The 26,929-nt window shown below is 38.5% G+C and overlaps 1 protein-coding gene across 3 annotated transcripts in view; it reads right to left on the bottom strand.

Annotated features, from left to right (window-relative positions):
• Window positions 1-26,929, bottom strand: part of FOXP4 (forkhead box P4) — a 123,566-nt gene that overhangs the window by 26,019 nt on the left and 70,618 nt on the right. For 2 of the 3 annotated variants that reach the window (XM_077481362.1, XM_077481363.1), the window contains exons 5-9: window positions 24,205-24,288; window positions 21,864-22,014; window positions 14,801-14,993; window positions 9,365-9,469; window positions 1,888-1,975 (exon numbers count right to left, since the gene is read on the bottom strand). In XM_077481362.1, coding sequence (XP_077337488.1) covers window positions 1,888-1,975; window positions 9,365-9,469; window positions 14,801-14,993; window positions 21,864-22,014; window positions 24,205-24,288 — 621 coding nt within the window. Of the gene's footprint in view, window positions 1-1,887; window positions 1,991-9,364; window positions 9,470-14,800; window positions 14,994-21,863; window positions 22,015-24,204; window positions 24,289-26,929 lie in introns of all 3 variants that reach the window. The other variant, XM_077481361.1, reaches the window with a different exon arrangement.

Raw genomic sequence — 26,929 nt, 5'->3', positions numbered from 1 at the left:
ATCCTTACACAGCTCTTTGGTCTTGGCCATGGTGATGAGATTGGAATCTGATTGACGGATTGCTTCTGTGGATGGGTGTCTTTTATACAGGTAACAATCTGAGATTATGAGCACTTCCTTTAAGAGAGTGCTCCTAATCTCAGCTTGTTATCTGTATAGAAGACACCTGGGAGCCATAAATCTTGCTAATTGATTAGGGGGATCAAACACTTATTTCAATCATTAAAATGCAAATCAATTTATAACTTTTTTGAAATGAGTTTTTTCTGGATATTTTTGTTGTTATTTTGTTGTTTTGTTATCTCACTGTTAAAATAAACCTACCATTAATTTTATAGCCTGATCATTTCTTTGCCAGTGGGCAAACGTGTAAAATCAGCAGGGGATCAAATGCTTTTTCCCCTCACTGTAGGTGCGAAGCCAACCTCCCAATTTTTAGCATAATTTGTGTATTTACAGTTTTGAGTTCTTTCGATTTTTCACCATTTTGCAAAAAGGCATAATTAAAAATGAAATTGGGAATTGATGTTATTTCAGAATCATACTTACCTAGTTGGATGCTGTATTTATTCCAGCCGGCTCTAAGGCTGAAAACCGAGCGATCAAACATCGCCTTGTCTGTCAGTCATTGTTGTCTGCTCTCCACCCTCCATTTGGTCGTGATTTTTCCTGAGCCTGGACTGGCTCTGTGATATCAGCCGACAGCTGTCAGCTCAAAACAAATCACAGTAGTGCAGAATGAACTGCACTCCTGTGATCCACAGGAGAAGTACAGAAAAATTAACTTTGGCTGTACCTGTCCTTTAACTTGATACTATTTTAGATTTTAGACTTAGTAGGAATTTAGTAAGTTAAGTTGTGTTTGTAAGTTGTGCGTCAATGCGATCAGACGTGTTAGTCAGTTTGGTGTTATATTATATATATATATATATATATATATATATATATATATATATATATAGTGTGTAAATATTTATTTACTCTTGCTATTGAAATTAATGAATGCCCAAGCTCTGAACATGCCTAACGTTAAAGCACGTTTACATGCGTTTAGGCGTGTTGGGCACTTTTTTTGCTCAAATGCTCCTCTCTTGAATACACAAGTGATTTTTTTTGTTAACTCTCCTGCCTCTAAATTACTATACACAGAGGGGCGTCTAGAGGCCCAGTAATGTAATCTGTAAGACTTCAGTGTACTATATGTGTTATGTTTTTTGTACTTTTTGAATTTGCCGCCGGTCTCTGCCCCCATGCTTCACGATGCTCGCAGGGAACGAAGCCCGGAACACAGAGCATCGGGCGGATGATCCGGCAAAGGGACATCGCAGGATCCTGGTTACAAAATAAGTCCGCTATACCAGGATTCTGCAATGCAATCACGAGCGTGGCTCAGGCTACCACTAATGGTACTGAAATTTAACCCCAAGCCACACTCTGGAATACCGCCAGGGAGGTTAAGTGTGTGCAGGACAAAAACCAGGGATCAGCTTCAGGAGAGAGCCTTTTTGGTGCTTTCAGATCGTTGTGACTCAGTTTGACCTCAAACTTAAAAACCAACCTTGGTTGTAACTTCTACACCAGGCGTGTCTCTAAACCTAAATCTTAATCAGATCGCAGAAGACAAGCTAGGAACATCTAGAAGTGGAAAAACGTATGAACTAAATTCTGTCTATAGATTAAAGTTATATCAATGGTGCCATCTTTGCAGGTTCACACAGTGCATGGATAATCACAGTATATGAACATGCAGATTTATAAAACTGTCAGTAGGAAACAAAAAATATTTCTAATAACCATACCTCTATGTTTATAAGTTTTTAGTGAGAACTATTTTCACAAATGCATGACACCATGGTTAGTATATATCACAAGTTATTAATTGTTCACCTGTATTTCCAGTTGCTGCACCACCTGCATCTGTACTCGACACTGTGCCGTGCTGCGGTCATCCAAGGCGTGTTCTGTATTCAGATGCCTGCATAGTTCACACATATATAAAGGAGTAAATACTGTTAAACAGTGGTTCCACTTATAACAAAATATCACTGTACCTAACATTGCCAGCACTTGGCCAGTCATATCACTGCCCATTTTAGATTCTCCTTATACTTGATGACAGTCCAATGAATCTGTGGGGTCACTTATCAAAAATGTCAGACTAAGGCCCCTTTCACACATGCTATTTTCTTTCCGTCTGCAGAGCGGATCCGATGAACACTGACAGACAGTCCATGTTCATTCGATCCCCCATAGAGGAGAGTGGAGATCTGACAGGGCGGTCCCTGCACCGTATGCAGGGACCGCCCTGACATCCGCCGGCTCAGCAGGGATCAACAGAGCGATCCCCGCTGAGCAAGCGGATGTTCACGGGGCTGTTCATCACGGAGCCGTCCTGTGTGAAAGGGGCCTAATAGTGAAAAAAAACTGTAACGAAAATGTGGGGCCTATAATAAACTACCGCTCACTTTGCTATGGAATTTTCTTTAGCTTCATGAATGAGGTGAAGCTTTTGCTGACTTCCATCATCTAATCATGTGAAAACCAAATTTTAAAAATTTTCTTAGAATGTCATTGGATATTATATACAAAGTGTTTATTTTATGACATCATCTAAGAAAAAAAATACCCTGCAAGGTTCCCTTGCAACTATCTTTTTAGTAAATCAACCCCAGTGTCTCTAAATAAAAACATGCAAAAAAATCTAAGTGCATGATACCTAAGTTGCATGTGTACACGGAAAGGCAATAAAATGTGCAAAATGTAGAATAGAGAAAATTATTTATTCATGCCTTAAAGTGATTGCAAAGGCAGAAGTTTTTTTTATCTCAATGCATTCTATGCATTAAGATAAAAAAAAAAACTTCTTTGTGCAGCAACCCCCTAACACTTAGATGAGCTCCCTTTTGATCCAGCAAAGTTGCACAAGAGACTCATTGGTTGAGACAGCAGCAAAGCACCATTGGCTCCCGCTGCTGCCAAAATCAATGAGCCAATGAGGAGAGAGAGACTTTTAGTATCACTTTAAATCTACCTCTGAAGCAAAAATATGGTATTGACACACATAAATGGTTACAGAACATAACAGCATTTTTTATATATACTAGCCACCCTTGCTTGAATTATCAGGTTAAAAGGTATAGTCTTGAGTCCAGTCAAGACTTCCTATTCTGGGTTGCTGAAAAGAAGTCTGATGTATGTTGCAACACCAGAACTTGAGAAAATGTAGTTAATGTTACCCTCCTCCTCACAGTGGTGAATTTTTGATACTGGCATTGAACTTCAAGGAATAAATTGTGGTAGCTGCTATTTCTAATCCTGACGGGACCTTTCTGCAGATAACATAAGTGTAAAGTACTCTGATTGTTTGTTTCTAAGAAATGTTTTTTAGTACAGCTAGTTTGATAAACTGGATGCATTTGCCACTTTGTTTTATGATAATAATGAGCATTTCTCAGCCTATAGTCTGCTTCTGTAAGTTTTTCCTCATTCGTTCCGGAAGCTTGCTTGTAATTCAAAGCACTTGTATATCAAAGCGAATTTCCCCATAAGAAATAATGGAAACTCAGGTGATTCATTCAACAACCATTTATTCATAGGCATTTCAGTTTATAGTCCATATAAAAATATTATAGCAATTTGATGGCATCCTCCACAAGGGGATTAGATGCAAAATCCAGCAGGAACTACAGAGTATAAAATAGAAGAGAGGCTCCTCTAAGTGTAGCGACATGGTTACATTTAATGAAGGTACAACCTTTAGCAACTCACATGGTTGATTAAAACAGATCTAAGTATGCAAGCATCCAGGGTAAAGCTGTCCACATAGTCCAACCTCTGCACTGCTGGATCTCACTGCTGTCAGTCTGCAATCATGAACAAGAAGACTACCCCACAGTAGAGCGCTCTGAAAGCGAGGCTTGAAGTGCTCGTGGAGTGCAGAGTGGAACAGAGGACGTTGATGTCAGTGCAAAGGATGGTCTATGTGGACAGCTTAACCCCAGATGCCGCCATACTTAGATGTGCCTGTTTTAAACATCAACCACGTGAGTTGCTAAATGTTAAACCTCCATTAAATGTAACCATATTGCTACACTTAAGAGACGCCTCAATTCTCTTTTATACTGTTTTTGACATGCCGCTATCAAGTCATCGCTTGTTTATCAGGTCAAAATTTTATAATTTTGCTTGTCTTGCAAGATGCTCTCAAACCAAGGTACTCTCAAACCAAGGTTTTACTGTATCTTTATTTAGTAAGGATCACACCTGGTAAATGTCTACAGCACATATGCTATGCTATGCATTATGCAAGTCTTCAACAACTGAATGTGCACCTATGGTGTAGAGAAAATTTAAATTTAGGCAGACAGGCAGAACTTTCTCTGCCAGGTCTAGCCTGCTGTGAAGTTTGATGACCAGTGAATGAATGAATGAATGTACGAATATATGTGGAAGGGTACAGTATATTGAGAGATAAGCTTCGGTTGTATATCCAAACCACTTAAATTTTTTTTAAATGTAGCGTCAGTTTTTATTTTAACTGCTGTACCATTTAAACATATTCTAATTATTGTAATTCCATTTAAGGACAAAAGTTGTATATAAAGAAAATGAATACATTTATGTTTTAATAATGTTTGAAATTAGAAAATTCATACATATATTTTTTCTAGAAAAACTACACAAGACAAGAAAAACACATTTACTTTGCCCCCAAAATGCAATGTTCTGTGTCATGTCCAACCTACAGATTTGCAATGTACAGCTTTGACTGTGTAACTGATGCAAACCTATGCATGCAAAATAGCATGAAGCTATGGATTTGCCCTTCCAGGCATCTTCATGGAGAAACACTCGCTAAAGTAGTGATAAGCTTTGCATTGCTGTTTGCAAGAAACCAAAGAAGGGAGCACAAGAATGAGTACATCGAATCAACAGTTGCAGCTTTAAAGTACACTGTATCTAATCCCAAAAATAAAAATTAAATATATGGCAGCTTATTGGCCTTTAGATATAGTGGATGCATTCGTTTTTTCTTTTCCCTTGTAATCTTGCAAATAGCACACTTCCTGCCCTTTGGTGCTTACATTTATTTCTCCATTGTTTCTATGGGGCAGTCGTGGTCGTCACATAGACTTGACACGAAACAGGTCTGCCTTTTTACATCTATGTTACATGATGGATTTTTTTCTTTTCAGCTCAAACAGGTCAACAAGTATTTCATTCACATGCTGAAAATGTTCTTACCCCTTATTTATATTTTTCCTTTTAAAAACACTTTAAGAAGAGATTCACCCTCACAGGGAATCATGAACTGCTTTTTGGACAATATTTACTGGTAACCCATTAATAATATACAAAAAACATCAATAGCATATTTAAATATTTTTAATATGTTTTACTCTTCAAAGTAGAGTGGGGAAATGGCAGTAAAAAAGATCATCAGTGTTCTCTTTAGTTAACTGCTTCCTGACAACCTCACACAGATATACTGCGGCAGAAGGGCACATACAGGCAGATTAAAGCCCCGTACACACTATCAGATTGTCTGCTGAGTTTTTCCTTCAGATTTACCAAAACCATATAATATGAGCTCAAACCTTAGGAGTTTCATTGTGTATGCAATCAGGCAGGCCCTTCTACTACATGGTTTTGGTAAATCTGAAGGAAAAACTCAGCAGACAATCTGATAGTGTGTACGGGGCTTAACGCACCCTTTAGGAGGCGGCTAGCCAGCGCGCGCCTGCCGGGAGCTCCATGGCTGTGATTGCTGTTCCCGCGGATTCGATATCCGTGGGGACACCCGCGATCGTCTCACGGGGAGGAAGAACAGGGAGATGCTTGTTTACATTAGTATTGTGCCTAATGATACTGTCACTGATCAGCTACTCCCTGTAATCGTGAACTGTGATCAGTGACATGTCACACACAACCCCTTCCCCCCACAGTTAGAATCACTCCCTAGGACACACTTAACACCTACAGCACCACCTAGTGGTTAACCCCTTCACCGCCAGTGACATTTTTACAGTAATCAATGCAATTTTTTAGCATTGATTGCTGTATTAATGCCAATGGTCCCAAAAATGTGTCAAAATTGTCCGATGTGTCCGCCATAATGTCTCAGTCATGATCAAAATTGCTGATTGCCGCCATTACTAGTAAAAAAAAAAAAAAGAATCAATAAAAATGCCATAAAACTATCCCCTATTTTGTAGAAGCTATAACTTTTGCGCAAACCAATCAATAAACGCTTATTGCGTTTTTTTACCAAAAATATGTAGAATGCATATCGGCCTAAACTGAGGAAAAAATTTTTTTTTTATATATTTTTTGGGGATATTTATTATAAAAAATATTACAAAATAATGTGTTTTTTTTCAAAATTTTGTCTTTTTTTGTTTATAGCGCAAAAAATAAAAAAACGCAGAGGTAATCAAATACCACCAAAAGAAAGCTCTATTTGTGGGGGAAAAAAAAAAAAGACGTCAAATTTGTTTGGGAGCCACGTCGCACGACTGCACAATTGTCAGTTAAACTGACGCAGTGCCGAATAGCAAAAAGTGTTCTGGTCTTTGGCCAGCCAAATTGTCTGGGGCTGCAGTGGTTAATAAATGGCAGTTGGGCTGAATTATGCATTGTTTATAGATGCTCCCTAGATGTTCCCCTCAAGACAACTAATAGGACATGTGTACCATGCTCTGGAGCAAATAAACTGGTACAATATCTTGACCTGCAACACAGTGGAAGTCTGAGGTTCCAAGGCAAGCCAAAGGAAAGTCCCAACTTCTCCCATGGCTACTAAAGGTGAAGAGGTGAAGTGTGTTTTGTTAATCTAAACCTAAATTTTGTTAAACCTAGGGTTCTGTGGAAGAGGCCATTGTCCCCCTGAATATGGGAACAAGATGGTTGACTTTTGGGGTGCCAGAGCCCCTCCTGCCCCCAAGCATCCCCCCCTTTCATGGACTGGCTTGCTGTGTGTTTGGGTAGGGGTTTGTTAGCGTGTGGGAGGGGCACAATATTTTTTTAGTTTGGGGCGGTATTTTTTATGTGGGGGTTCTCATTTTAAGCCTTAACAGACCCAAGTGGTCTTGTATGTAAGGGGGGGGCACTTCTTGTTTCGTTTTTGGGGTTTTCCAAATTGGTGATATTGATATATGTCCCTCAGGGTGGGACCTGGGCCCCATACCCATTTTAAGGCCAATAAGTAGAATATAAGCCAGCCAAGTGGGGACTAGAAAAATTAACAAGTCAGTTACATAGTTACATAGTAGGTGAGGATAAAAGTTCACCAAGTCCAACCTATGTGTGTGATTATATGTCAGTATTACATTGTATATCCCTGTATGTTGTGGTCGTTCAGGTGCTTATCTAATAGTTTTTTGAAACTATAGTTGTTCCCCGCAGATACCACTGTGTGTGGAAGGGAATTCCACATCCTTGCTGCTCTTAAAGTAAAGAACCCTCTACGTAGTTTAAGGTTATACCTCTGTTCTTCTAATTTTAATGAGTGGCCACGTGTCTTGTTAACCACTACAGCCTCGGAAGGATTTACCCCCTTCCTGACCAGAGCACTTTTTGCGATTCGGCACTGCGTCGCATTAACTGACAATTGTGCGGTCATGCCATGTTGCACCCAAACAAAATTGAAGTCCTTTTTTTTCCCACAAATAGAGCTTTCTTTTGGTGGTATTTGATCACCTCTGCGGTTTTTATTTTTTGTGCTATAAACAACAAAAAGAGCGACAATTTAAAAAAATATATATTTTTTTAACTTTTTGCTATAATAAATATCCCCAATAAATATCTAAAAAAACAAATTTCTTTCTCAGTTTAGGTCAATATGCATTCTTCTACATCTTTTTGGTAAAAAAAAAAAAGAAAATTGCAATAAGCGTATATTGATTGGTTTGCGCAAAAGTTATAGTGTCTACAAAATAGGGGATCTATTTATGGCCCACAATGCCGCGATTTAAAGGGGATGTACCTGTACGCCCATTTGCCCAGCCGTGCCATTGTGCCGACGTATATCATCGTGCCTTTGTCTGCATGTGGTTAAACTCCCTTCCGCAAAAAAGTTTTATCCCTATTGTAGGGTCAACAGTTATGTATTGTATTGTAGATTGAAATCATATCCCCTCTCAAGCATCTCTTCTCCAGAGAGAATAAGTTTCCTGCTTGCAACCTTTCCTCCTCATAACTAACATCCTCCAGACCCTTTATTAGCGTTGTTGCCCTTCTCTGGACTCTCTCCAGTTCCAGCACATCCTTCCTGAGGACTGGTGCCCAGAACTGGACACCATACTCTAGGTGCAGCCGGACCAGAGTCTTGTAGAGCGGGAGAATTATCATTTTATCTCTAGAGTTGATCCCCTTTTTAATGCATGCCAATATTCTGTTTGGTTTGTTAACAGCAGCTTGGCATTGCATGCTATTGCTGAGCCGATCATCTACTATGACCTTTTCCATCCTAGATTCCCCGCAGGTGTTCCCCCAGCGTATAGATTGCATTCATATTTTTGCCACCCAAATGCATTATTTTACATTTTTCTACGTTAAACCTCATTTGCCATGTAGTTGCCCACCCCATTAATTTGTTCAGATCTTTTTGCAAGATTTCCACATCCTGCGGAGAAGTTATTGCCTGCTTAGCTTAGTATCGTCAGCAAATACAGAAGTTGAACAGTTCAGGTTATTTATGAACAAATTAAACAGGATTAGTCCCAGCGCAGAACCCTGGGGGACCCCACTATCCACCTCTGACCATTCCAAGCACTCCCCATTTATCACCACCCTCTGAACTCGCCCTTGTAGCCAGTTTTTAATCCATGTACACACCCTATGGACCATGCCAACTGACCTTATTTTGTACAGTAAATGTTTATGGGGAACTGTGTAGAATGCTTTTGCAAAATCCAGATACACCACATCTACTGGCCTTCTTTTATTTAGATGGCAACTCACTTCCTCATAGAAGGTTAATAGATGGTTTGGCAAGAATGATTCTTCATGAATCCAGGCTGATTACTGCTAATGATACCATTCTCATTACTAAAATATTGTATATAGTTCCTTATCATCCCCTCCAAGAGCTTACATACTATTGATGTTAGGCTAACTGGTCTGTAATTCCCAGGGATGTATTTTGGGCCCTTTTTAAATATTGGTGCTACATTGGCTTTTCTCCAATTTATTAGAAAGCTCTGAATTTTGGGGGTAGGCTTACTGACAACTGTCATGGTTTCCAGTAATCCCAGAGAGCACCAAAGCACACAAAACATCTTCCACTTATCCATTTTTAATAATACATATATTATTCTTATATTCTGTGAACATTGGACAGCGCAAATACATAGCTGGTACTAACTTTATAAACTGTCCCATGTCCTCACACAAAGCTTCACAGCCAGGCCATCGACATTCACCATGTCCGTAAAGAGGGTGCGAGCTTGGAGGCACCTCAAAATGTAAACTTTAAAACAAAACAAGTAAATTTGGTGTGAATTAAATAGATAATGAACAAATACATAAATAAATAAATAAATAAAACAAACGGAAAACATGGTCTCAATCCTAAGATTACAGATAATAAAGTTCAAACCTAAATTAAGGAAATCAGCTTGAAAGGAATTTTTTATAAAATCGTTTAAGGTATACATTTATAAAATATTTTTTCAAAGTATAGTTTGTAATAATGTACATGTACAAGGGGGCAGCCATATTTGCTCATTGCATTTTTAGTTTACGTAACAGTTATGGCTTATGCCGCGTACACACGAGCGGACTTTTCAAAATCAAAGGTCTGACGGAACAATTCCGGCAGACTATTCGATCGTGTGTGGGCTGCAGCGAACTTTTGATTTGCAAAAGTCTGACAGACTTTAGAAATGGAACATGTTTCAAATTTTTCCACCAGAACTCCGCCGGACCCAGTTCCTACCGAGAAATCCGCTCGTGTGTGTGCTAGTCCGACGGACAAAAACCGATGCGAGGGCAGCTATTGGCTACTGGCTATGAACTTCCTTATTCTAGTCTGGTCGTACGTCATCACATTCGAATCCGTCGGACTTTGGTGTGATTGTGTGTGGCCAAGTCCGTTCATTCGGAAAGTCCGTCAGAACTCTGTCAGAACTCCGTCAGAACTCCGTCGAAAGTCTGTCGGACCTAAGTCTGGTCGTGTGTACGCGGCATAACTGTTCCTTCTCATAGGACCAACAGCCAACCCACTGAAAAAATGTACTTCTTATAATATCTTATGTCAGCAATTAAGCAGGGACCTTAGTGACTGGAATGGAACACAAAGCATGCAATTGTGGATTATTCACAAATCTTTAAATTTACCAACAAAAATACAGAACAAAAGTATTTAGAACAACAACTGCAATATTAACAATACAGGCATACCCCACTTTTAAGTACACAATGGGGTTTATTTACTAAAGCTGCAAAGTGCAAAATCAGGCTCACTTCTGCATAGAAACCAATGAGCTTCCATTTTTTTTTTTTTACCAAAGCTTGACTGAACAAGCTGGGGTTAGAAGCGCATTGGTTTCTATGCAGAAGTGAGCCTGATGTTGCACTTTCCAGCTTTAGTAAATAAACCCCATTGTGTACTAAAAGTGGGGTATGCCTGTAATGAGAATGTGCTCAGTTTAAATACACTACATCTTCCCTTTAAACACTTCAATACCAGGCTCTTTCACCCCCTTTCCTGCCCAGGCCAATTTTCAGAACTTTGAATGACAACTGCGTGGTTATGCAACCCTGTACCCAAATTACATTTTTATAATTTTTTTCAACACAAATAGAGCTTTCTTTTGGTGGTGTTTAATCACCACTAGGTTTCCCCTTTTTTCAAAGCAGACAGTTCAAGGCAAGTTTTTGGAAGTTTAACTTTTGTCACAATTTAGAAAATTAGGAAATAAAAAAAAAAAATGTATTTTTACATACTGTGACCACTGCAGTACAGCGTTATCATATATTGGGCGAGGTTATGAGAATAATATTTTTTTCTATTCTTTCTTTTTTAATTACATTTATTTTTAATTTGTACGATTTTTTTTCACACCGTGACCAGAGCAATACAGTGTTACCATAGTAACACTCTGCTACTTTGGGGCAGTGATTGGTATTTAAAAAAATTTTTTTACACATTATGACTGTTTATACCAGTGAATTTCACTGGTATAAGCAACCATTTTTACTGTATGAAACTGAATCATTCAGTGTGTTTTGCTGTGATTAGATGTGATTGGCCACAACTAATCACATGGTACAGATGTGCTGTGATTAGCCCTGTCTGTACCATGTGATCGCTGTAATCAATCACAACTAACACAATTGTACACAATGGATGGTATGAAAGGAAGCCATCCATTGTTTTCAATTGTCATGTGATCTAGTGTGATTGGTTACACCGATCACATTGTACCAGAAGTGGGCTGGTACACTGGTCAGTCATTGGCTGTATCTGGCCCCAGGGCCGCACGGGAGACGTGTTCTGGGAGGTGGCCATAGGAAGTCTACCCAGCATGACGAATATGCCACCCGGCCATTATTTGACAATAGGCTGGGTGGGAAGTCGTTAAAGAGTCATATTTAGGTGATTTTTTAAAACAAACTTTTCTGCAGATTCCTAACGTTTGTTATTCTGAATATCTGTTTATTTGTGTCCATGTGTAGAATGAATGTGAATCAGAGTGCCAGATTAATATCAATCAGCTGCTGCACTTACAGTTCTAATGGAGAAAGTGTCAGGGTCTGCACCCCCTTAGATGTGACTTTCCTTTACGAGTATCTCACCAAAAATTAGGTTTTTGTTGCAAGGGATGCCCAAAAACTGACTTGTATCTCGGTAGGAAAATCATTGAGCCAATAAAAACTAGCAGGAAATGGCATTAGGGGGGGGAGGGGTGGGGGACAGGTTGAAGTGTTCTATAAACCATCTGTGTACAGAATGCCTCCAGGTTGCCATTGTATTTTACAGAAAATTACATAGCTGCAGAGTACAATGGAAAGGTGGTCTTTAATAATATTCAATTACAATATTACCTGGGTATTTGCTATACTATTTATTTTTTTTGCAATTTTTTTCCCACAAAAGTGGAGTTACTCTTTAACCACTTCAAAAGTGGACCAATTCTGAAATTCCTTTCATACATCACACAGTATTTTACACAGCGGTTTTTCAAACACAAATTTTTTGGAAAAAATACACTTAATGAGTTTTAGTGAACACAAACACACGCATTAAAATTGTGCATGACCGTGGAATGGCGACAAACTGCGATACATTACTTTCTCCATAGGCAACACTTTAAAAGCCTTAGCCGAGTTATCAGGTTAGTTACACAAGTGTTCTGACCCAAGACTTCTTTTTCTTGCTCTGGCATACGTGGTGATGGCTCATGTGTGGTGCAATCACTCTTTGCATATGCATGCAGGACCTACGTGTCTGTTCGCCTTTGCACGCTAACACTGGGGGGTTTGGGGGTGCTTAAACTTTTTTACATTTTGTTCAATTTATTTATTATTTTACACTGTCCATTTCATTTTTTAATCAACTTTATTGCTATTACAAGCGATGATGATCATCCTTTGTGATAGGTTCAAGAAGGGAAGGGTGACACATCTATGGTGTCCAGCTGCAATGAATGGAGTAGCAACCTCAGCCTGGACTAGACCACACCCCCAACGTGTTTCACTCTGCCCCCAGAGCTTAGTCCCAGGGATCCCTTGTCAGGGCAGGTCCCTGGCTCCTCCTTGGGAAGGCAGAGCACGGGAAAGGCATTGGCAAGAGGGAGGAAGGGAACCCCCTTCAACTGCTTGTAGAAGTGATCAAGCGGGTGTATAGCCATTTGGATCACCTTTACAAGACAGAGAATCGCCTCTTAAGAAAAATGGTACAAGGATCATGAGTAGAACCTGTCCTGTTAAACCACTGTATGGTCTTGGCCACTGTGCTGCAGCTCAGTTTCAGGGTCTTAACAATTTTCTTATAGCCCGGCCATCTTTATGTAGAGCAATAATTCATTATTTTAGATCCTCAGAGAGTTCTTTGCCATGAGGTGCCATGATGAACTCCCAGTGACCAGTATGAGAGGGTGAGAGTGATAACACCAAATCTACCACACCTGCTCCCCATTCACACCTGAGACCTTGTAACACTAACGAGTCACATGACAACGGGGAGGGGAAATGTCTAATTGAGTCCAATTTGGACATTTTCACTTAGGGGTGTACTCACTTTTGTTGCCAGCAGTTTAGACATTAATGGCTGTGTGTTGAGTTATTTTGAGGGGACAGCAAAATTGACACTGTTATACAAGCTGTACACTCACTACTTTACATTGTAGCAAATGTTTTCATTTATTCAGTGTTGTCACATGAAATGATGTAATAAAATATTTACAAAAATGTGAGGGGTGTATTCACTTTTGTGTATATATATATATATATATATATATATATATATATATATATATATATATATATATATATATATATATATATATACACACAATAATCTTGCCTTTCACCTCATTGAGTCACTCCAGATTAGAATCGTCCACCAGTCTCAGTATCTCATGACAAAGGGTAGCAGACTTCATAGCGTAATCCTATTAGGCATTTTATTACCATATAAACCTTACAATTTTGCACTTACTAAAATACAATTAAAATGAGCATTAGTTAATACATAATGATGACTGCTCAGACTGCACGACACTCTCTCACCGATCCTAGGATTGTTGTCCGCGGTGATTCCCAGGTAGAGTTCGAACCAGCTGGCAGATAGACAAGACGTGTAGTCAAGCCTAGGCACGATTAAAAGGCGTATATATCTGATAGATTTGGTGAGTGCAAATTTTGAGGGGAGTGGTATCACGAGGTGTGGTGAAGGATCTGTATATCTATACACCTGACATATCCTAAGGAAACACTGAGTGGATAAAGCTTAATTTTGGACTCACCTTTTAGGGTGTATTTAAGTTTGGACTATTTGGAAACAAGTGGTTCCTTTTACTGAAGAGCACTGCTTTTGCTTTTTTGGCTTTTAATACATTGTTTGATCGTTTAAAGCATGCAAGACCTATATATTTTTTTTTTTAATGTTATATGTTATAGTATCAGCTAACATATATGTCAACTGAATAAAATTTTCATGAGTGCCAGATTAGCAATTTATTTTTCTTTTAGGTTACTGCAATTTATTTTGCTATTTGGTTAATATATATATATATATATATATATATATATATATATATATATATATATATATATATAATATATATATAAAACCACAGCACACCATGCTATGATATCAGCCATGCAAGTTCACCACAGATTTTGTCAGAAAAAAAAAGTCAAAGTACTGCTAATTCCTAGGAGATCGTACAGTAAGTATACCTTGCTGAAAAAAACCTTGACTAGAAAATTGGAAAATATGTTTTTCTTCTTTACAAAATATTTACAACATTCAGAAATTAAACTATAGTTAAGCTGCAATCATTTACTACCGTGTACATGTATAGGATTAATTATTCCACATTTTCCAGATCCGGAGCTTTACAAATAAGTATTTCCATAATTTAGAAAGCTCAAACTTTCAAATTTACCTTCAAAACACAATTCTTTTCATTTAAATGTTATTTTGCAGAAAACTAACAGTAGTCCAGAACTTATAGATCGTTGGTTCCCAATAAGAGACCTTATATTTACAATTGCTATCAGTAAACCCAGGAGATCTGGCAATAAGAAGAAAAGCTTGCATTTCTTCAACAATCTAAAAGTTCATATTCACCTGTCCCGCCGTGTGTTTTGCAGAGCACTTTGCCCATTTGGTAAAGACATGTGAACTATTGGCGGTGACACCTTGGCAGATGGATATGAGGTAGAAATTGTAGAGCTCAGTTCAATGTTGTCCTGTTTGTTAGAATCCTCTTGACTATTACTCATCTCTTTCAGAAGCTGTTGAAAATCTGATGGAGAAACAGCTGGAAAAAAAGTTTAAAATCACTTAATGGAGTTTCAAAAGAAATAAAGCATGCTCATCATGTTAAACCTATGTTCACTTTTTCAAGATGTGCGTTGTATGTAAAGCTGCTTTCATTTCAACCATCTAATCAAGTGCAAGCAAAAACCCAGTTTTAATTTCCCTGCCACATGATTGGGAATTCAAAGTGAACACAGCTTTAACTTATTTTTCTAGGCAAAGTTAACATTCAGTTTTCTAAGAGAGCAGCCTGTACTCTTTTTTGTATGTGTACAATAAGAAAGAAAGCACTCACATAGCCACATCCGTAAGTTAGAGGGAAGAAAGGGATACTTGCTAGGTATCCCTAGGTCGGACTTTGTAGGCATACGAAACAATAGCAAAGTGTAGAAAAATAATTGTGTCCTGAAGAAGCCAAACGGTGAAAAGCGTTGATGCACAAGGGCTTACTGTATACTCTGTATCATTATACATTATTTTTAACCTTTGAATGCTCTATTCCTCTATTATATTTTTTCAATAAACATTGCTATTTTTCTACACTTTGCTATTGTTTTGCATGCCTACAAAGTTTGACCTAGGGATACCTAGCAAGTATCCCTTTCTTTTTTTTTGTATGTGCTACACAAGGGATCGGCTACCCCTGACACACGTGCCTGATATTGAATACGTGCCAGATATGTAACACAGCTGCATTTACAATGTGAGGGAAGCCTGAGACATCTCCCTCCCACACATCAACAAAACCAGCCGGTGGCTGCAGCTGGCTACACCTGAGGTAGCATGGCTGGCTGTTCGCGACATCATTTCCCACCCACCTGGGTTCCTGCCCACCTCAATCTGCTTGCCTGTGCTTAGTGGACACTGAAGCAGTGTTGAGCACATCTAGAAATGTCGCTCTGCTGGACCTGGTAATCTCAAACTATGCAGAGTTTATTACCAATATTCATATAAAAGAACATCTGCATAGCAGTGACCATAACATGATTTAATTAATGTTAGCTGTAAGCAATAAACACATATGGGAAAGATAAAAACACTTAACTTTATAAGAGAGCAAATTTTCCAAGGATGAGGGCTGCTCTCCATGACTAAGACTGGGAGGGAATATTGGCATCAATGGACACAGAACAGAAATGGGAATTCTTTAAAGTGACTGTATGTAAACCCACTGCAAAGCATATTGCCACGGGCAATATGTTTAAAAGGCTAAAAATAAAACCTATGTGGCTCACGGCCAAAGTTAAAATGGCTATAAATAATAAAAAAAAGCTTTTAAAAAATATAAAAATGAAGGACTGCTATAATCGTTTAAATATTACAAAAAATATAACAGAATATGTAAAAAGGAAATCAAGGACGCAAAAATTCAAAAGTGACAGACAGATTGCAAAAGATAGGACAAACCCCAAAACATTCTACAAATATATTAATAGTAAAAAGGTCAGGTCTGAGCATGTAGGCCCTTTACAAAATAATCTGTGGGCGACTGGGGACAAAGATAAAGCAAATTAACCACTTTAAGATCAGGCCTATTTTTCAGTCTTGTTGTTTACAAGTTTAAATAATTTTTTTTATTGTTAGAAAATTACTTAGAACTCCCAAACATTATATATTTTTTTTTTCTAACACTCTAGAGAATAAAATGGAGGTCGTTGCAATACTTTTTGTCACACCATATTTGCGCAGCGGTCTTACAAGCGCACTTTTTTTGGAAAATATACACTTTTTTGAATACAAAAATAAGACAGTAGTAAAGTTAGCCCAATTGTTTTATACATTGTGAAAGATGATGTTACGCTTAGTAAATTGATACATGCCATGCTTTAAAGTTGCGCCCGCTTGTGAAATGGTTACCATTTTACCCTTAAAAATCTCCATATGTGACATTTAAAAAATTCTACAGGTCGCATGTTTTGAGTTATAGAGGAGCTCTAGGGTTAGAATTATTGCCCTTGCTCTACAGATCATGGCGATACCTCATATGTTTGGTTTGAACACCGTTTTCATATGCGGCCACTACTCACATATGCGTTTGCTTCTGCATGCGAGCTAGGCGGGACGAAGTGCGCTTAAAATTTATTTAATTTTTTTCCTTATTTATTTTACCACTTATTTTTAATCTTTACACTGTTCTTTTTTTTAAAAAGTATCACTTTTATTCCTATTACAAGGAATGTAAACATTCGTTGTAATAGAAAAATGCATGACAGGACCTCTTAAATATGAGATCTGGGGACAAGAGGAACTCAGATCTCATATTTACACAAAAATGCAAATATATATATATATGTTGCTTTAAGAGCTATTAGACGGAAGTGACGTTTTGACATCGCTTCCGCCCTGCATGCAATTGTATAGAGACGGGTGGGGGCCATCTTCCCCTCACTCATCTCCACACCTAACAGGGAGAAGGACGTGATTGCCTCCACCACTGTTGGTGACTCCCGTAAGCACCAGAGAGCGGCGGGAGGGTGGGGGGCCCCTCTCCAGCCACCGATAAAAGTGATCTCTTGGCAAATACGCTGCAGAGATCTCTTTTATGTGAAAGCGGGCCACCCGCTGAAGAGGAGGATTCTGGGGTTATGGCAGCTAGCTGCTGCCATAACAACGATAACCCTCTTCAAACAGCCGACGTATAACAATGGCAGGTAGTCCGTAAGTGGTAAATAGTTTTTTCAGCTCTGTGTATACAAAGGAGCATGGGGGAGCTCATTTTCATAATGGGGGGTGGTAGTAACACAGCCCCAAATGATCCACAATGGCTCAAAAGTGAAATGGTCCAAAAATATTTTGACAGGGTAAAGGTGGATAAAGCACCTGGACTAGATGGCACCCACCCACGGATCCTAAAATAATTTAGCTCATTTCAAGGCCGTTGTTTCAAATATTTAAGGACTCGTTAATGACTGCAATGGTACCACTGGATTGGCGCAGGGCCAGTGTGGTGCCCATATTTAAAAAGAGATCAAAGTCTTTACCAAGTAACTATAGACCTGTTAGTTTAACTTCTATAGTCGGGAAGATACTGGAGAGCTTAATGGATGACATAGATGAGTTCTTACTGTAAAAAAATATTTTAAGGAACGGACAGCATGGATTCATGCAAGACAGACATTGTCAAACAAACCCGATATCTTTTTATAAGGTGGTAAATAAAACCTTGGACAGAGGGGTGGCTGTGGATGTGGTATACCTGGATTTTGCAAAAGCTCTTGAAACTGTTCCCCACACATGGCTCATGTGTAAGGTAAAGTCTACAGGCTTGGAAAAATTATTTGTAAATTGATAGAAAACTGGCTAAAAGACAGAATTCAGCGAGTAGTGGTTAATGACTCTTACTCTGAATGGTCTAAGCTTATCAGTGGAGTATCCCAATGTTCAGTGCTGGGACCCTTGCTTTTTAATACCTATATAAATGATATAGGGTTTGGGATTAAAAGTAACATTTCTGTCTTTTCAGATAAAACCAAGCTATGCAGTGGAATAACATCCTTACAGTATTTCTCCAATTTACAAGCCAACCTCAGTGCACTAATTGGGCAACTAAGTGGCAAATGAGGTTTAATGTTGATAAATGTAAAGTTATGCACTTAGGGGCTAAAACTATGCATGTATCATACATACTAGGGGGAGTACAAGTGGGGAAATCCATAGTGGAGAAGGATCTGTTTTTTTTTCTGGATCATAAGTTCAATAATAGCATGCAATGCCAAGCTGCGGTTTCCAAAGCGAGCAAAGTCCCTTCTTGTATTACGAGAGATATGGACTCGAGAGAGAGATAGAGAGAGAGAGAGAGATCATTTTGCCCCTGTACAAATAATTAGTAAGACCTCATGTAGAATAGGCAGTTCAGTTTTGGACACCAGTTCTCAAAAAGGATATCGGGGAACTGGAGAAAGTGCAGAGAAGGGCAACCAAACTGATAAGAGGCATGGAGGAGCTCAGCTATGAGGAAAGTTTAGAGAAACTGAATCTATTCCCTCTTGAGAAGAGGAGATTAAGGGGGGTATGATCAATGTGTACAAATACATATGTGGTCCATATAGTGAACTTGATGTTGGGTTATTCACTTTAAGGTCATCACAGAGGACAAGGGGGCAAGCTTTATGTCCGGAGGGAAAAAAGATTTCATCTCCAAATACGGAAAGGTTTCTTCACAGTAAGAGCTGTGAAAATGTGGAATAGACTCCCTCCAGAGGTGGTTCTGGCAAGCTCTGTAGACTGCTTTAACCACTTACCACTCGGCCAATGCATATATACGGCCGGGTCGGAGCCGTCTCCTTCTGATAGGACGTTCAGGAACGTCCTTCAGAAGGAGCGGGATCGAGCGCGCACGTGCCCGCGCAGCGGCGCAATCCCGATGTGCTCGTGTCACCCGGACACGGCACATCTCAGATCGGCAGGAGGGCTCTGTGATTGGCCCTCCTGATCACATGACGGCCGTGTCCAATCATGGCCGTCATGTGATGTAAACAAACAGCCGGTTGCTAGGCAATCGGCTCCTCCTCTCCTCACTCAGAAGTCATCGCTGAGGAGAGGAGAGCAGATCGCTGCAGCCGGCTGATGATCAGTGAGTATGAGCTGTTTTTACAGCTTTTTACTCACTGATCATCAGTCTAGTGTAAACACACAACACGCCACACAGTGTAAACACAGTCCCCACATATGTCCCCATAACACACATGTCCCCAAAACATACATGTCCCCAAATAATAAAAACACATGTCCCTAATAACAAAAACATGCCCCCCACATATGTCCAACTAAAATCACATGTCCCAATGATTATGTGCACACATATGTACGTGATCACCTGCACACATATGTACATGATCATTTGCGTACATATGTCCGTGATCACACAAACCAATTATTATACACTTAACGGAATTTTTTTTACCAAAAACATGAAAAATTAGATTTTATTGGATTTCTTTTAAAATAGAAAAAAGAAAATATTGTTTTTTTCCAAATTTCCGCTTTTTTGCGCTTATATCGCAAAAAAGAAAAAACAGAGTCGTGAATAAATACCACCAAAATAAAGCTCTATTTGTTCGAACAAAATGATAAAAATTTAATTTGGGTACAGTGTAGCATGACCGCGCAATTGTCACTGAAAGCGCTAGAGCGATGAAAGCTGAAAATTGGGCTGGGAAGGAAGGGGGCGAAAGTGCCCGGTATTGTAGTGGTTAAAAAAGGCCTGGATTCTTTCCTAAATGTACATAATATAACTGGGTACTAATATTTATGGGTAAAGTTGATCCAGGAAAAATTCTGATTGCCGCTAGGGGGATCGGGAAGGAATTTTTTCCCCTGCTGTAGCAAATTGGAGCATGCTTTGCTGGGGTATTTTCGCTTTCCCCTGGATCAATAGTGGGTCAAGGATTGTGTATATGGGATTGTATTTTTTAGTATTTTTAGTTTAACTAGATGGACTTGTGTCTTTTTTTCAACCTAACTATGTAACTGGATCCCCACCCCATCCCCAATGGATGCTTTTTCCAGGTCAGTAAACTCCTCTTCCTGTCCTCAGACTGCCCTCAGCCTCACATAGGTGCATTGTGCGACCTCGCATTTGTGAATCGCACCGCAGTGCAAATCACATGCAATGTCAGTGTGATGTGATTTCAGTCATACAGATTGTTTCGGATTCGGATCAGAGTCGTTCAGGACCCTTTTATTGGTTTGCTCCAGAATCGGATCACATGGGCTGTTCACTACTCAGGAATCAGCTTCGATACCCATCTCTGCCATTCCCAATGCTGACATTCTAAACATTAATATAATCTTTATTTAGAAGGCAGAGGACTACACTCATGTAAAAATAACCACTGATGGATCAAATACTGGCCATAGCTGGATATTTTTTTTTGATCAGCCAGTATATACTAATGAATGCTGCAGCCGATTTGCCAAGTGAATATTCACTTAGCTTTGTAAACAAGACAAAGCTATGTTGATTCTGCATACCTAATCAAGGAAGAAAAAAAACAGTACTTTGCTGGAACATTAATGGATTATAGTGAAAATAGCTTTGTCATATTTACTAAGCAGGATTAACTAAGGCATTCAAACTTTCAAGTACGGTTATTTTTATCTTTTATATCTTTAATTTGTAATGTTGGGTAATGGCTTATAGAGTAGAGGAGATACTACTCTAATGTAAATGAACACAATGCATGTCAAACAGGCTCAGCTATAATTTTTTTCCAATTGGGATTCCAGGATCCATCTTTGTGTAACAAGCAGCGTCAGAGCTAGGTGTTTACTTTCTGCAAGTAAGATGTAGCAATACTCTTGTTCAGAAGAAGCACTAAGAATAGCAGCATTAGCAGCCAGGCGTTGCTTTCAAATGTGTAATAGTTATGTTAAACAGTAAAGTAATATACAATACTGGATTATTAACAAATGGAATCACTAAGTATGACCACACATTACCAATGTCAGAGCATTTAATTTATTGTTTCCAATTCACAAATGATCTATAAAAATTGCAAACTAAAAACTGCTGGTACCAAACAATCTGGCCAACCTGTACCCTGTTGCTGAAGAAATGTAAATTTCTACAGCAAAGGCAAAAGTCATAATTTACTAATCTGGCAAATTCAATGATCTGTAACTGTTTCCAAAATTATTCAGTTTGATCTTCAATTACTGAATGCATTAAGTGTTAAGCAAGTGTATTCAACAGTAAAATACTGTAAGATTCTTCTTAAGTTGTAAGCAAAAGCAAACTTCTGTAACTGTAAAAAATAGAAAGGATTATCTTACACTGAAACTTTGCAAAGCATTATGGGATGAATGGATACATGTACATTTTCTGTTACTACTTTATTTACTTAAAAACAAGTAATCATCAGCTACTCACCTTGGGGGAGGCCAGGTATGGTTACAGGCCCTTGGCCAGGCTGTAACCCAACTAGACTCTGTCTTTGTAAGTTTATCAAGTGCTGCTGCTGAAGTTGCTGCATCTGAAGAATCTGTTGCTGGAATGCCAACTGTTTATTCCCCAGCGTTGGCTGTATAAAAAAAAAGTACATAAATAAAAAGCAAAAGAATGCAGATATTTATGCAATATAAAATGAAGTACTAGGAGCTTGTCAAAGTCATGTACCGTACTTATTTTTTAAAGTTAACTGTACAGTACTTTCAAAAGATCTTTTGAGTTATTATTGCAACATAACCTGAAGGTTACCTTTAGATTATTACTTGTTTGACATATTTTAATTACTTGATAGTGACAAGATGGCAGAGCGATGCACTCTGTCATAGGTGGGTATAGGAGTTTTTATTGGATACAGGCTGGGTATTTGGAGTAAGTCTTTGAATGGAAAGAGGTGCCACAAGGTTTTTCACCATCCAGGTTAAAGTTCACTGGTCGCAGAGTTCTACGGAAATAACAATGCATTTTAAGGGCCTTTAGAAACTCTAAAAGAGTGAGAATTTCATTAGAGCTATTTGACCAGAAAACTTTATCTGGTGATTGAAAATCATGTGGTGCTCTGTTCTCTTTTCATTTGAATACTGTATTTAATACTACAGTTTGTAAATGCTGCCTCTAGTGGACATTTGCATACCAAGGAATGTTATTTGGGGACTGCTGAGTTTAGCAAGCAGGGGACGTAGCTTTGTAGAGCATTACCAGCTTTAAAGACATTCTGTCATCGTCAGGAAAACGAAAAGCTGCTGACGGGTAAGAAGGGCAGTCACCCAAATGTGCAGCAGCTTTTAGTATCTCCTGCTTTGCTTGAATGCCAGGTCTACTTCAGCACTTCCTGATAGTACTGAAGCTTGTTTTCAGCTCAGAGTGAAGGGCTAATAATAATGTGTGAAGACAAAGCTAGCTCCAACGCTACACGGAAGTGTCGATGCACCTCAAGCAATGCTAGCATTAGTAGCATCCCTTTCAAAAATTTCCCCTTAGTCAAAGAGCAGTGTTCATATGAGACACCAATCTAAAAAATAGGGCTATGATCACCATGCCCCCACCCCATCCATAATATATAAAAATTCAGCATGCCATGCATATCACTAAAAATTGTATTATGGAGGAATTGTAGGTCTCCTGAACTTCATCCTAACATAGCAAAGTACACAGAAATCATCTGTGTTCTGTGATAACTGCTTATGCATGCTGTTTCATTTCCAATAAACCCTCTGATACTTTGATGTGATCATGTGGACTTTCTTTTCTTTAAATTGTTGCTTCTTTAGCTGGGTATGCCTATGGCCCCACAAGGTGGATGTTGGCCAAATTCCCTGGCAGCAGCAATGTATGCTTTGCATAGGAAAACTGCTGCGTGATATGATGATACTTGTAGTGACATAATGACAGAGATAATAAGCACAGCTGTGTTGTCTGTGCACTTATGCAGGGTGGCAGTAAGGGGAGAAAATTACTAGGGTAGTGGTTATAAATAGTGTATCATGCAGAGAATTACAAAACTAAAGATTTAAAAGCTCAGGCTCAAAAATATATATACTAAAAAAAATTAAGAAACGTTAGATTTTAGGCATCCACATTTTTTGGTTGGTTACTTCCTAAAGGTTTGGTATTTCCAAAATAGTGTAGACACTAAAAACTTTCTCATCAGAACACAGAGAGTACACCAACTGATTACAATGAACCAGTTCCTCCCTTTCAGAATCAGTATCCAAAGGGCATGGTCAAACAAGCTGAGCAGAAACAGGTGGGAACCTGGAACAGTGTGTTAAAATCTTTGCATTCAAAATATAATCAGAATTATTTTTTGCATTGCTATAATTCTCATTTCCTATAAAATAAAGATTTATTTTCAGTCTAGTAGTATAAGGAACATACGGTATAGAACTTAACTTGTGCTCAAAGATGTTTTGTATATTTTCTAATCATTCTCCCTGCTGTCAGAAAACAATAGCACAGCGTGGAAGCATTCTCCCATCCATCTTGAATGTGTCAATGGGGGAATAGGTACAGTTTTTTTCATTCGGCCTGCTGGCTGAACAAAAAAAAAACTGAACCATGTGCTGTATGGCCAGCTCAACTCTATTGCTTACTGGACTGCACAGTCATAGTTACATTCTATGCACAACTGCTGTAGCAGGAAAATAATACAGGTTGTGAGAACAATGGCTGACTATCTATTTGTGACTTCAATTCGGCTTTAATATCATTTATATAGATGTCAAAAAGGCGTTTTGAAAAGTAATAGTCTTACAAAATCACTAACCTCTTTGACCTGATGTTTTCCTGACTGCTGCGAGAGTAACTGGAGGTGTAGCTGTTCTTGTTGCTTCTTGTAATATTCCTGAAGCTTTGAAAAAAAGATGGAAGCACGTTGATTACTAAGACTAAAATGACTGGGTTGTCTACTGGTAAAAAACAAAGTAAGGAAAATTTGTATTGAGGGAACTAGACCAGGATGAGCTCTGTTCCACAACTTCACTTTTATACAGGACCTGATCGAGACTCAAATGAACAGAAAAAAAAACAATTAAGCAAATAAACTAATACAGAATTAAAAAATACCCAGCTCCCCATAATCCCAAGTGTAAATGAACACATACTGACATTCTACATTTAACTTGCTTGCATTTACATCAGCTATTAGGCCCATGTAATTTATTATTCATGCCTCATTCTTTTTTTTTTTTACTACTGCAGATCTATCTACACATACAGGACCACTGCACAGACCTGATTCATTCTTGGTGCTACACTAATAAATATTTTTTTGCTTTACTACTTCTCTACATTATGTAAAAAGCATACTTATCTGATATATTAGTTAAAAGGGTTTTTTAAATTATATTTTTTGCTACATATCTACAGTTGACCAATTCTATAAATGTCATGTTGGGAAAGATAATTGGAACATATATTTTTCTCTAATCTCTAACTGTTTCCTTCTCAACTAAACTAACTAAAACCTGTAAAAATACAAATATATGTATCCAAAACTTCTACACAATTACAGGCATTTCCATCCCGAAAATAAAAAGATATGTAAAAAATTAGGATAGACTACAATGCAACCAGTTATTTGGTGAAAAACTGAAATATCTAAATGAAAAAAATCTGTAAATTGCAGGCATGAAAGTGCTGCAATAAACCTAGTTACAGTGTAGAACTCCTAGTGACCATTGTCACAGAGAAAGAAAGTGATGGGAAATCCAAAACTGTATTTTTATTTTATTTTTTTTACCAGAAGAGGTGCCGATAAATCTTACAAATTGGACACCCATTCAAGTGACAGCTGTCTAAGGCAGAGTGCTTCTCGCGTTGTGAAAAATGTCTCTCACTTTCTGTTGCATCTTCAAAACAGGAAGTGAAGAGTAATCTCTCTAACAAGACACAGACAGAAAACACAAACTGGGGTGGGGTGGGTTTCAACCCTTCCCCACGCTATCCAAAAAATAAAAAAGGTTTTAGCTATACATATATTTTAAGCATTTCAATTATTAGAATCCAACATCCCTTTAAAATATGTTAAATTGTGATGTTGCCTCAAAGAACTGTAAAAAATACATGATTAGCAGTTTTGCTGACATTACCATGTTCGTTTTAACAGTGTTGCCTCATTCACATTAAGATATTTTTTAGAAGCCACATGTATATGAAGCTACAAGTAAAGTGCATAACAAGATCTGTAGCCTTAAAGTGAACCTGTTGTCAGGATATTGACATTCAGGAATTTAGCCCAGGTTCACACTGACAGCGGGAATGAAATTGTGTGAGTGCAGCTGAACTTGCACAACTTCATTCCTGCATGTCAGTCCCGACTTCGGGGGTGATTTCAGAGACCTCTGTGCGGGTAGCTGCCAGATGTCCATGGAAATCGCACACCAAAGTCACCAAAAGTAGTACAGAAACTTAACGAGCAGTAAATGAGCTTTCAAACAAGTCCTCACTGACCTGTGCAGCTGAAGGCACCATGAAGTAAATAATCCTCAAATATTACAAGAAAGATCTTAAAGTATGGTTGTAGTAGTATGTTTTGTTAACAGCTTACGGTATCTTCTGTAATGAGCTTCAATTTCAGTGTCTCTGTTGTGAATTTGAGAAATAATTTCTCCAAAGTGTCTACAGAAAGTCATTCCCCTTTCTTGGTCAGCAGCTTCTCTGACAACATCATGTACAATTCTGACATCAGGACAAGGTATTTCACCTTATTTCCATTCACATAGACAACACAAGTAGCTAGCCATTGCTGTGCAGGGAGGTAGGTGCAAGTACTTTTTTCATTCTAAAAGGAGTTTAACTTTAAAGCTCATTTACTGTTTCATAAAAATTAAGTGGTCAGGGCTTAGCTACAGGTTCAATCTAAATGACAAAAAAATGGGCTGATGTAAATGCAGAAATGTAACAGGATTTTCATTGCATAGAGTTTATTATGAATTACATTACAGTTTCACAAGTTTTAAATTGCCCCAATAATGCTCAATAGTAAACTAAAACTCTTTTTTTTTTAACCTGAGCAGTTTAGTGGCTTTGCTGTAGTTTTGGTGCACCTTATGTGAGTGCAATGACTGGAAACTTCTTTAAAACAACCTTATGGGACTCAAATGGAGTCTTTGAAAACTCCAGGTGTTTTTGAATTAGAAGTTTGTTCACTCTGCAGATGTAAAGATGGCCTAAAGCTTCAATTTGTTAGTCAAGTCTAACTCTGCTAGTATAACACCACCCCCCAAACTAACAATGCTGCTGCCTAAAGGTGTCAATGTTGCTCCTCCATTTAGAGCATAGGCATTATAATAAAAGGTGTGTTACTGGCCAGAATACCAGGTGAAACGGGGGGGGGGGGGGGAGCTTAAAAATGAAGAAAAAAAATGATGCCTTTACATCTAAGGATTGGTAAACTGCAATACACAAAATTTTTGCTTTTGGGTTTATTACTGCTTTAATTGCACACGGCTAGAATCCATATGTGAGTTTTGATGTACTTTATTTGTGCC

The sequence above is a fragment of the Lithobates pipiens genome, unplaced genomic scaffold, assembly GCF_037356315.1.
Source record: "Lithobates pipiens isolate NorthernLeopardFrog02 unplaced genomic scaffold, aLitPip1_a1.2 Scaffold_16, whole genome shotgun sequence".
Classification (NCBI taxonomy): domain Eukaryota; kingdom Metazoa; phylum Chordata; class Amphibia; order Anura; family Ranidae; genus Lithobates; species Lithobates pipiens.
The sequence above is the reverse complement of the archived record's forward strand: the minus strand, read 5'-3'. Positions and strand labels throughout refer to the sequence as shown.